This window comes from Corvus cornix, chromosome 15 (genome assembly GCF_000738735.6).
Source record: "Corvus cornix cornix isolate S_Up_H32 chromosome 15, ASM73873v5, whole genome shotgun sequence".
Taxonomy (NCBI): Eukaryota; Metazoa; Chordata; class Aves; order Passeriformes; family Corvidae; genus Corvus; species Corvus cornix.
The window spans coordinates 5,743,439-5,756,335 of record NC_046345.1 but is presented as its reverse complement, the minus strand read 5'-3'; the positions used below and the strand labels follow the sequence as shown (position 1 = coordinate 5,756,335).

General features: G+C 45.5%; 1 protein-coding gene across 4 annotated transcripts in view; it reads right to left on the bottom strand.

Moving 5' to 3' along the window:
- The window catches only part of ULK1 (unc-51 like autophagy activating kinase 1), a 78,077-nt gene that overhangs the window by 30,766 nt on the left and 34,414 nt on the right, over positions 1-12,897 (bottom strand). For all 4 annotated transcript variants that reach the window (XM_039560892.1, XM_039560891.1, XM_039560893.1 and 1 more), the window contains exons 10-12: positions 10,885-10,943; positions 7,085-7,167; positions 4,134-4,184 (exon numbers count right to left, since the gene is read on the bottom strand). In XM_039560892.1, coding sequence (XP_039416826.1) covers positions 4,134-4,184; positions 7,085-7,167; positions 10,885-10,943 — 193 coding nt within the window. The remainder of the gene's footprint in view (positions 1-4,133; positions 4,185-7,084; positions 7,168-10,884; positions 10,944-12,897) is intronic.

Below are 12,897 nucleotides of genomic sequence, written 5' to 3'. Positions count from 1 at the left end.
ACTGTATCCACACACATGCCTGCTGCAAGACTTGCATCACCATTCATTTTTCCTGGAACTAGTATTTTTGTTAGAGTCATTCCAGTTCTCTCACAAGGTCCCCTCCAGTCTATTTTGGTTCTGTGATTATTGATTTAAACCTGGCTAGAATTGAGACTTTTCTATTTTTGACTATTTGCTTCAGACAGCTTTTCATTAATCAAGAGGGAAGACAAGCTGGCAAACTTTGCCATTATCATCTGAAACTCAACCTCAGCTGCATGAAGCACTCCTTTAGATACAGCCTCTATTAATCACTGTTCTTATTTAAATCCCTTTGAACTCCCAAATTCATACTGTAATGCTGTGAGCTCCAACTCAGAAGGTCCTGACACTCCAAACAGACTTTGATGCACGTAGAACCATGAGGTTTGGCTCTGACAAACCCTCTCTGACCTCCACATCCCTGTTGGGGCAGTTTTCAGTGTCAGCCATGTAGGCCAGCTTGAAAGCAAGATGCCTGCTTCCATCTCCTCCACACACCCAGGCACTCCCAGCTCAAAATTAAAAAGGGTGCAAACACTTGGCTCATCATGTTTTCAGTTGAGTCTGAATGTGGGGAATGTTAACATGAATTGTAGGCCCCCACCCAAATCCAGAAATTGCTGGATTGTAATTGTAATGTAAATAAGTCTGTTTTCATAATTGTCCTCTCCAACTTGCTCCAGCAACAAAACAGTCATCCTGCACATTGTGTAACCAATGCCAACTGGTTTCAAAATGGGAGAGCTGGGAGCCATAAAGGCAAGCCTGTGCTCCAGCTGTGTGGATCCTGATACTGGATCCTATACTTGTAAAAATAACTTGTGACACATCATCCTACCGGGGGCTCAGTTGTCCTAAAAATATCTAACCCTCAAGTTTTACAGAAGTTTTATTTGGAATCTGAGTTCTACATGCACTAGAGAGATGCACTTTTCTGATTATCTGGATTCAATCAAAACCACTAATCAAAAAGCTTTTTAATTGCAATCTCTGACAAGGCAATAAAGTTTGAGTGCAAACTCTGAAAGGACTTGCCTAAATAAGCTGCTTTCTAGAGTTTAAAAGTCTGCAGCATTAAAATATTTTATATGCAGAAATCATGGGGATCTTTTGCTAATTTTTAACCTATTTTAACCTAATTTTAACCTATTTAATGTACAGTAAGATTATAAAGATGGCAAAAGTCAAGCTAAGCCTGACAGATATTTCAGACACTGAACCACCTGTGCACTTCTGAACCATAACTGCTCACCTTCCATGCTCTCTTAACTCAGAGTCAAGGAGGCAGCAGCTCCCCATTCATTAAAGGCAGGAGCAGAAAAACCTCCAAAATATTCTGCAGGGGTACCAATTACAATGTGTTTACTGAGAGAAGACTTGCACAAGCATCTAATTATGCCTTCTCGTGTGTTATTACTGTAACACACAGCCCCATACCATATGCTGATCAGACCTGGCTACAGACAGACAACAGTCTGACTAGACACAGCATTTTAAAGACTTTATTAATTAATTTTTACACATCTAAAGTACATGCTTAGTCACAGGTACAAAACCCACAATATAAAATAAATTATAAATAAACAAAAAAAAAATAAAGTACACCATCTTAGTTAACAAAGCCCAAGTGCCCTGAACACACTCTCCAGGGAGGGAGATGAGAGGAGGGACACAAGAACAACCATCCCTTGAGACAGCAGTGAAGAGGTGCTTGTCAGAAATGTCTTATTGAAAGATTTTTGAAAGAAATGTTGATTTTGCTGAAGCATGTCGAAAAACATGCAGATGTACTTCAATAAAGGGGATCCCCCTGCCTTAGCAGCTTCAAAATTATCCACCTGGAGAATGATCTACTTCTGAGGACTCACCAGTTTTCCAGAATTCCAAAGTTACATAATATTAAAAAAACTCAGATGTGAATGACTCAGTCAGTGGTTATTATTTAAGCTCTCAAGGAGAGCAAGAAGACAAGGCACACTGTTCCTTCCCCAGTTCTCCACTGTAGGCCTGAGGGCTCTAATTCAGTCTGAGCACAACCACCATGGTTCAGATGCAGCTCTTCTTCTCTTTGGTATTTCCTACACTCATGATGCTGAGCCACACGCTGAGATGAAGAAGCACAGTAAGGTTTTGGACTCATGCTAGCTCTGCATACGGAGTCAGGAGAGTCACCCCCTGAGAACTGCAGCCTTGCCAAGACATACTTCAGCTACAGCTGAGCAAGGGTCAGGCACCGTGCCATGCTAGGCAGCATTCCATGCACCTCAGGTGAGTTTTTCTTACGGAGATCACCATAACCCAACCTTTGCTGACACACTGGCTCTTCTCTCTCCTATTCAGAAATCAGAAAGACCACAGGCAGCCTTTCTCCTCCAGGCTCTTCACCACACCTCCCAGAGGCTCTAATCCATCACTGGCGTCTGGCAGTAGCAGAGACCTCACAGCAGACTACAAGAACTCTCTCCTCCACTAGCAGATTTCTGTGCACCACAACTTGAACATCTCCAGCAATGGGGAGGTATTTCTCCCATGTCTTCAAAGCCAGCAGTAGTCTCTCCTGCCTGGAGAGGACTCCAGGCTGTGTACGTACGTCCGGAGGTGAGGATCAGTGGGGCGACAGAGAGGTCTGGAGTTTGTACAGGCCTTACCCGCCTGTAAAGGTGCTTTTCTTCTTGGTCCTTGACCCCACACCATTAACCTTGGTGCAGCTGGGGGCAAAGGCTGAGCTACAGTCTCCTGCTCATAATGGCACCTCTGGTTCCTGCACAGCAGGTGTGCACAAGTTGGGAACTGGGGCCAAGTCAGGAGAACCCTCTCCTGTTTTTCCGGGGTTTTCTGCTCCCCTGGCCAGTGAAGCAGCGGGACGGCTGGAGGTAGGAGATGGGTTGGTGGGCATACAAGAACATCCTGAGAGGGAGATCTTCTGCCCACAGGGGGATCAGACTCCGAAGGGCTTTTCCCACACAGCTGCAGGACAGGGGGTGCCAGGAGCTGGACTGGCTTAGGAGCAGCCCTGTATGGGCACAGCCCTTTCCTGCCCTGTGTTCCAGGGCTGGCCCCACATCCCGCTGGCACAGGTGGGTTTAGGGCCCTGGCTGCTTTGAAAGCGCCCCTAAACCAGAAGCGTCTTTTCTTGCCCGCAGGACGATCACCTGAGTGCACAGGTAAAATCTCATCAGGGACAACTGAGACATCCCACTCCAGCAGTGGGAAAGCAAGAGAGTGTCGGAGTGATGTGGATATCAGACCAGGAGTGTCCACCCATGGCACATGTCCAAGAGGGAAACTGGATTTGTGCTGGACATGTTTCCTCCAAGACCTTGCACTGGACACCCCTAATTAGTCACTGATGAAGGTTCTTGGCACTGTCATTTACTCAAGAGATTAAAGGTCCAGGAGAATCCCTCCAGAGAAGACAACCATGCATAATTCCACTAACCCAAGTTTCCTGGCCAGAGAACTATGATGCCTCAAACACTAGAAGCAATTCTGAGTTGTTTTCCACTGAAAACAAACCTCTGAACCATAATACGTGTGGCTGCAGCTTTTCAGAAGTTTTGAACCAAAAGGAGGAAGGGAGAACTTTCAATGGCAATCTGTCTTTGTTTTGGTCAGCTCCCACAGAGTACCAAATATAACCCTTCTAAAACAAGATTTATCAAGAACTTTGAGGTAAATGATGCAACAAGATTTGGTAACCACAAAATTTGGCTTTTGCATAGCCAATGTGGCAAGCAGGGCCAAGAGTGCCAATTTCCACCATTCACTGTCCTGAATGGTCCTACAGATGAGGATGAAAACCAAGACCATGATGCATAATCCTGTGTACCTACAAGCACTTCACACAAAGTAGCTGAATACATTTCAAAGCTACATTTGCTTCTACTTTAGGTTCCTAAATAACCCCCTAATCATCCCTTTGAAGATAATCCAGTAAAATTAAGTACATTTTGATGGCAAAATCTGGACGTGACACAGAAACAAACACTGAATCCCTGCCTAAATAACTAAGGAAACATAAAGCAGTCTTTTTCTTTCTGTTTGAACTAGCAGCAAAGGAAGTCAGGCCATGGCTCAGAAAGAGTTCTAATCAAAAATGCAATACTTACATTTTTTCATAGAGGCACTTGCATCCAAGAATGGGTGATGGAAAAATTCATCTGAAAAAAATCAAGAACAATGACTCAGTGACTGTAAGAAATTTACAAAGCAGCTAAAGCACAGGAAGTTACAGTGCCATACAGTGATTTTTCCATGCAACCATAGAAGCTGGCTGACTGTGGTTGAATATAGAAGTGGTCAAGAATACAGGCTGGAGACTGGATGTAGGACCTGCTCATGGAAAAAGGATGGGAAATTAACTGGATGCCTGGCTGATCAGGATGGTGAATCACCCTAACTGTAGGGATCCAGGAAAGCTGTATTTATCACACTGCACTGCCACTCACTCCACAGAAGAGGAATGATGGACAAAAAGACTTCCACTGAGTGATCTTCCATGACACACAGACTCAAACCCATCATGCACTGAGGGCAGAAATGCATTTTTTAATGGGCCACCCCAGAACCACAGCCCAGAACTGCCTCCCTTTCACATCAAACACAACTGCTGCTTCCTCCCCTCATTATGGGAATTCATTCTACAGATCCAGGCCAAGAAAAGCTTCTGTCCTGGCTTGCTGAAGACTCTCTACATGTTTGCATGTCCTCACAAATAGCCACTTCTCCCAACTCCTTCCTCTCTGATTCATTGCAGCTCTGTGCCAGAGCCCTCTCCTATCACAATCAGCAATTCAGCCTTTTGGGAGCGTCAGCCATGGATCAACACTGATTACTGTGCTTCAGCTTCTTTCCCAGAATGGATTTCCTGTTGCAACACCCAAGGTTTACAAACTTCTTCTTCTGTAAAAAGCTCCTCTCTGGCGACTGAGCTTTCCAGAAAGTAGTAACTGGGTTTTTTGTTTGTCTGCTTTTTAACTTTAAATAATCCCTGTCTTCCCAGCCTCTCCTTGCCACTGCCATGCCAGGGTCCTGCAGCCAGAGTGGAGTGGTCTGGAGCTTAGCCCAAGACAAGGAATGGAAATCTTTGGCAGGGAAAGCTGGCATCTCACACATTAGATCTGCTGTGGATGGAGAACATCCCCATCCTGTGGGAGCTGCTCAGCTGCTGGGGTTTCCTGCTTCTTTTTCAGCCTGCTGCACTAGAGGAGGGTACCATCCCTCAGCCAAGCTGACTCAACTGAGGGGGTGGAAATGATGATTTCTTTCACTTTTCTCCCTCCCCGCTCCAAACTGCTTATTAGCTGTGCTTGCAAAGCAAAATTTAAACAACCCAGCTTGTAATCATCAGCAGGAAACTTGCAACTTGAAACCCTCCTGGTTTTCCTCTAGATAATCTTAAGATTGCAGAGAGCATCAGTTCCTGGCAGAAAAGCAGCTGAGATACACAACAAGTAAATGAAATTTCAAGCTGATGGTTGCTGTTGTATGACTCAACTAAGCTCTGGGGGAGCTCTGTGGAGGTCACTGTGACATCTCCAGGCAGAAGGTCTCAGGGAACAAGGAGCAGCAGGAAACCCTCTCCTCTGGGGACATGCCAATTTATTGCCCATGATTAAGGGCAAGAATAATCTCAATACTGCAACATGTGCTGTAACTGTTGTCCAGAGTGATATCAAAATCTACTACCTCGAATTTCCAAGTGTTAGACATGGACTCATGCAGCCTACTCCCAAGCAGTACAAGAACAGCTTATGTGGGCTAAAAAGGTTTGCCAGACAATTCTGACAGCGGGGAATCAAGAACCTCAAAGATACCTTCTTTTGAAATGCACAGCAGCATGATAGGAGAGGTACAGATCCACAGCCAAGGTACAAGATCTGCAGGGAATAACCCTGCCAGGTGATTCTATCCAAGTCAGTCTGTCAGGAGCTTCAACAGTTCACTTTTTCCAAAAGGCCCATCCTCTCACTTCCACACCCCAGTAACCAGTCCTTTGCATTCATCACTGGATAACTGTGATCAGCCTCAGTTAATCCACAGCTGCTTACCCAGCTAACCATCCCCAGAAAGGCTTTCCTGGTATCTCTAATCCAAAAGAATAACAGAGGATGCAAAACAATTTCCCTTCATCAGCTAGCATGTGCTGCCCAGCAGGAAACAACCCACCTGAGCAGATAAGCAAACAAAAACCCAACAGAAAACCAACCCTCAAACCCCAGAAATATCAAACTATTTTACCCCAAGTCTCACTCAAAAGCAACATCCTGAAAACACGCAGGATGTGTTTGCCTTTAGATGATCTGGTCCTTTCAGGGACTCAAGGAAAGGCTCCACCTCAGTCTGGTTTCCTCCAGGGCATGGCTTTCCTAGGAGGTTCTTCAGACCTTTGAGCTCAGCTAAAACACATCTGTAAGATGCTGCCACGTCAGAATCACTGGGCTCACAATGATTGATCTCAGTTTAGAAGGAATTAAGACAAAAAAGGAAATCCTTGTGTCAGCCAAGTCAGGAGACTGAGACAAAGGCTTGGAGATTGCCAGCTTGAGCCCTGAGAAGGCTTCCCTCCACAGAAACTGGAGGAGGGAAGGGATTGCAGGCAGCTACATCTCCTGGGCTCAGATTATCACAGCAAACCCTGAGAAACAGAGGGTAGTGACCAGATTATTCAGGAAATCAATGCAGCTTGCAGCTCTGGAAAGGAACTGTGACAGAAAAGCTGTGACAAAAAAGACAGATTCACAAGACACATTTTACCTAGCAGCACACTTAACCACAGTTCAGAGAGATTATAAAAACAGAAGCCAGGACAGGGAATGCAAGTAAAAAACATATGCTGAAGGTGTGCCAAGCCTCCTTAGTTTACAAAACTGTACTGAAATCAGCACTGACCTTTCCAGCACATAAACTAAAACCCCTGAGATTATGCAACCCTCCAGGCACAGGTGAAATCCAGGTGTCTGGATGCTTCTCCTAGCACCAGCCAAAAGTAGAGAGGCTTGTGCACAGCCAAAAGACACAGAGACAGAGAGCAGAACTCAAACTGGAAGGAGGCCCTTACCAAAGTCCATGCGGTCCTTATGATTACGCTGCAGAAGGCCCAGAAGGAGCTGCCTCAGGTGGCTTGATGTTTCCCTGGGGATGCTAGGATTGAAAACAAAAGCAAAGTAAGAGAGGCTTGCAGTCTACTTTAACTGCTTTTACATATTCAGGAAGGTAACTGGCAAATGCAAACTCACTCTGTGCCTGCTGGGCCAGGAACACCAGGAGCTCACTGGAGGGAGGCTGATCAGAAATGTCTCTATTTTGCATCTCTGGCTTTCAGTCCTCACTGCCATTGTTCAGGCTAAAGCTAATTTTGCTTTAGTGGCCTCTCCCATGAGCACCTGCAGACCCTTCCCTTCACAGTGCCATCCCTCTGGTTCTAAGCTAAGCCCATTCCACTTGCAGTATTTCACACTTAATAAATAAAATCACTCCTTCTTACTCTAATGGGAACAAGATCACTAGAACAAAGCAGTTTCCAGGGGGAACCTTCCAGTTAGGATGCTGGTGGTGAAATATATTGCCAATTACTACTATTTTATTAAGGCATTTATTTTTCAGTGCAGCTTCTGTAAGACTAGCAAATAACCTTTGTCTATTTGCTTCCTTGATATACAGCATATATTAATCAAAGGCCACTAAGATGTGAGCAACTGCCACCTCAGCAAGCTAAAAGCGCAGTTATTACTCCACTTTTCAGCATAGGCAGGAAGAAAATATTCTTTTCAACAACCTTTACAACACAAAAGAGCTGGTAAAGCACTGGGCTCTCCCTCGCCCCACAAGCAGAAGGGGGAGAGGCCAGGGCAGCTCTTCATAACCCCTGCAGATTGAAAAATGCAGGGAATAAATTAATGGATTAAGGCAGGGAAAGCAGAGTTCAGCTCTTGCATAAGTGGATTCAGCTCTACTGACTTCCCTCCATCCCCAGAAGTGCTGCTGGGGGCTTTGGGCTGGGGCAGAGCTCTCCCAGTGAAGCGTGGGTGGTTGCAGCTCCTCTCGGTATTAACTCTGTTTATCATGGCTGTTCCCAGCATGGCCCTCATGCTCTGCCAGGCTTTCCCCTCTCCCCATGCTGGGTCAGCTGAGGTAATGACATGTGTGCCCAGCACAGTAATTTTAGCTCTCAGTGGCTCTGCACGTGGCTCTGGCATCACTCACCCCCCTGAGGCCAAGCCTGACCAACACTGGGAGAAAAAGCCCTTCCTATACCATCTCCACCAAGACACCCTGCCACAGACAGGGGTAAAACAGAAGCTAGCCCAAAAATAGTGGGTGGAAAAAAAGGTGCTAGGCTAGCACTACCAGACTCCTGTTCAGTGAAACAGGAGATGGGAGGCAAGGTATGTGTTTACACATTTCAGTACCACCCAGTTATTTTTCTGTGAAGCCCTAGGCCTTGCTGGGGCAGGAATTTGAACCCAGCAATTCCTAAAATAGAGAGTGATGGCAAGCATCCCTCATCCTTGTTTATTCTGGAGGAGTTTCTTTTCCATCCCTGGTGCTAGAATGGTTTTGTGCACCTTCTCAGGTTGACACAGGAGGAGGCCACCAGGACTGTGGAAGGAATGCAGTTACGTTGAGACTCAGGTTGAGCTTTCCATCAAAAGAGGCATCCCTTGGAAGCACACTGTGTAATGGAATAACCCAAAGATACCACAGTGAGCAGCCTCCTGAAAAATGCATTAGTGCTGGAGTCCTGCAGCCCTGCAATGTTATCATCATCATTTATTTATCTGTGACACATAAAGCTCTCATCCAAAATGAGCCCATTTCCCAGCTATGACTTTGACCTTGGTATGGTTTTAAAACCAAGAAATAGTCACGAACTTCAGAGGCACAACACAGGATGCAGAGGGTGCAGATTAACAGCCTGTTTGTCCCCTCTTACCTCCCAAGCCTGAAGCATCAAGCTTTGCTACTCTTCAGTATTATTTTCAAAGGCCATCTTTTTGAACATAAGCAACAAATCTGCCTCCTTGCCCCCGTGACCTGGGATGTACTTCACCATGCAAACCAGCACAATTAATGTTAATGATTTAGATCAGCACTATTAAAACTGTGGTGCCTTTGGGCTTCTCCTGCCATGGGCTCCCCAGAATGCTCAGAACAGCATCTCCACCGCTGCCAGCAGCGGCAGTGCAGGCAGGGATGGCTTCCCCACCCCATTCCCAAGCCAAAACACTTTCCCTGGCCATGGCAGGGAAGTGTGTGCCAGCTTGCACAGCCCCAAGGAAAATGAAACCAAATCCTGGCACTGCTGCAGTCTGAGAAGGAGGTCTCTGGAGTAGTTTTGTGTTTCATCCTGTGCAAGCAGGGCTCTCAAGCAGTTTATTCATGTTTACTCAGGAATTGCACAGATTGCAGCCCATGTTAGAGACAAACTGACTTTGGAAAGAGGGAATTGCCATTTACACAAAGGCCAGTTCAGATCTGACTTCCACAGTGACAGAAACAATCGGCTTGGGTCTGAATTTTGGAGGAGTTTGGTAGTTCAAAAGTGCAGATAAGTGAAAATGGCAAATGCAGGGTGTGTGAAGGACTCAGAGGAGAACTAATCCCTACAAGAACAGACATGCTCTCCTCTTACAGCTGAGTTTAATTTCTCCCCTCGCCTGCACCATGAACCAAACAACAGCAGGACGGCAGGATTGACACCAGAAAACTTACTCGTTTTATGGATTGATTTCTCATTTAGTAAGAAGGACTACCTCAAAGGTGAGCAGCCATGTTTTGGGCTGTGTAGGAAAAACAGAAGCTCTACTTTCTGCTCACACAGACTGGCTCCAACTATGCAGTCCTAGTTTTGCTTTAAATTGTTTCTTCTTGGGTGCTTTACTCCATCACACCCTCCAGTTCAAGCCAGGTGCCCCAGAGATAATCCTGACAGAAATTTCTGCCTTTTCCTCAAATCAAAAAGAAGAAGTACTTTAAGGGAAATTAACTGCATATCACAAGTCATTGATAAGAACTCCAGCTTCTTGATGGTTCCTTCCAGTTATCTCTTGGAGCTGTCTGAACTTACAAGGGAAAAGAAAAATCCATATACAGCAACCCAATGAACTTCCTGCATATGTGGCTGCATTAGCAGCTCTGCCACCTGGTCTGGTTAAAAAAGGCCATATATATAATCTGGAACTTCAGTCCTGTCTCTGTACCAGGCTGAGGTTTTCAGAGCAGGCATGAGCTTCTGCTTTAAGAGCTCTGAGATCAAAAGGAAAGACCACAGCAACAAAACCAAAATACCCTGACAAATCACAGCACTGAGCAGAGGTAACATACACCCCGTTGGGACGAGAGCAGTTCTCTTCTCCTTGGAAACTGCAGTAGTGTCCATTTCCAGGAAGGTTATAGTATTTCCCCCTAATAGCAGGATGGACACAAGCAGTTGCTGCCCTGACACGTGAGAAATGGGAATGTGATCTGCAGTCAGGTATGGCAGGTTAAGGAGAGGCTGCAGCTCGGCTTCTCAAACAATCCCAGAATTGCCGTGAGTTCTGCCCAAGGCTCTCAGCCTCAGGGGAGCCACGTGTGGAACAGGACCTCTAGCTGGCTCTTGGAACCACTAACACTCCTGAATTTTTGCAATGTAGGAGAACAACAGCGTCTGCAGAGAGACAGAGCACCCCAACCCTGGCTATCTGGTGCCGTCGGACTTTCTCCGGGCCACGTCACTGCTGGTTTAAGGAATGGGGAAAGGCAGGTGGCCAAATATTTTAGTCACCTCCCCAAGTGACAAGCCAGGAGCATGCAAGGACAGTTGTAAACACAGAGTAAACAAGTGCCTACAAACATTGACACTGGAAAAATGCTTACTTAGGCATCAGCATCTTGTTTTTCTCATAGAAGAGGCGGAGATCCTGTGGGCTGCTGGCCTGTAGGGGAGAAAGAAACCAGTCCATGAAGCAGTTGACAATGAAGGAAAGGGATTAGCATTTCTATTTCACAGTAGCTCTGAAGAACAGAGGCACTTTTTAATTGCTGGACCAGCACAGACAATGAGAACCTGCGGCTTGCTTTACATTGAAAAGCCAGCCCTGTGCCACAGTAAATATACAGTATTTTAACCTGCTGCCATTTTGTCCCTGACCTGGTTTTGTCCTGCTCTGCCCTTCCAAGGGCTGAGCTTCACTGCAGTGGGTTCTGATGCTCAGGTTTGAGCTGGCCTAATAGCCTCACCCAGGAGACTAAATAATTGTAGACGTGAGGAGTCCCAAATGATGAATGGCAGATCCTGCTGAGAACACGGATTAATGCTGCAGGGCATTTAGAAAAGGGCAGGGAGCCTGCTGATGGGCAAGGGATCTGTGAAGAGGCTGGGAACATGGAGAAACAGCAACTGAATTAGGATTTTCTACTTTAATTCCAGGAAGCCAGATGATCTCAAGCCGCAGCTCCTATTTTATTTGTGCAGTAATATACACAACTGCGGGGGATGTTGATGACAAGATTCCAAATTCTGAGAGATGGGATTAAAAAAAAAGGTGGGGCCTAGGCACAAGAGGTTTACAGCTGAGGTTAAAAATAAAATCACCAGTAGAGAAGCGCAGACATGTAAAAATCCCCTAACATAAATTCTCCATTTGTTTTCATGCCATGAATAATACAGGCCAGTAAATTAGCCCTAGTGTCTCAAGCTTTTCTGCTTAGGCAAAGTCTCTTTACTAAAGGCAGAGCAGGCTGGCTGGCACGACACAAGACATGAAGGCACAGAAACAGGGCAGGAAGATCAGAGGGATTCATCTGCAATCAATTATTAGTGCAGCAGAGTGTGTAGGAAAGCGTGGATGAGGAGGCAACAGGCAGCTTCTCCTGATGTTCAGGGCAGGCTCAAAAACCCCTCGAGCTTTCCACCTACTTCTATTTCTAAATTAGAAGCATTTAAGGTGAATTAAGATGCTTAAAAGGGCAAATCAGACAGGCCAATCTGCAGATGGCCATCAAAATACCACTAACACGGTATGGCTGGAAAAGCAGCCACATAAGATGCTGTTTCAACATCACCTACTTACTCTGGCTGAAGATGAAAATTAAGGATAACTAACAGCTCAGTAAAAAAACCTCAAGAGAAACCAAAGGGAGAGCCTCAAAAGCTGATAGTATCAACACACTTGTGCAGCACTCATCAGGGGAGTATTCTTTATACAGCCGTACCAACACAAGCTGCACAGCTCTCCTGTTGATTTGTACTAATAAATGCTACTGGATTCCTGAAGAAGGAAATAAAGACATCCTGGTTGTCTCTTCTGTAATAATACACCCTCTGCCATTCACAGACACAGCAGGCACCCAAAGAGAAGGCACAAAACATCAAAATTAATGCAGAGCACCTTGTTACACAGATGCCAAGCTGCATCCATTTCCAATTGCTGCCACTTAATTTGATTCAGGAAAACCCCATTTTACACCTTCCCCTTGCAGATCTTGGAATGTAATTAAATTAATATTTGGCAAACTTTAGGGAGGCAAGCATACACCCTTCACCAAATGGCCTGGCCACATTGCCCAGAGTGAAGACAAATATTCCTGACAGACACAATGTACAAGGAGGGGCAGAACTCCAGAACGGGAAGGGAAGGGCTCATTCACTTCAGAGAGATACAAGCCTTGGCTGTTTGCTCTGGTCATTTCCTGTTGCAACAGCTCAATTGTTTCACAAACACAATGAAGCTCTGATCTACTTCAAACACTGTTTTGTCAGAAATTTTCCTGGCAATAAAGACAGAGTATATTCAAAGCAGCACATGTATGAAGCCCAGTTCATTAGAGGTTTCTAAGCTCTGGCTCGGACAGAAACAAAATTCTCAATGAACTTTCCCTCCTCTTTGT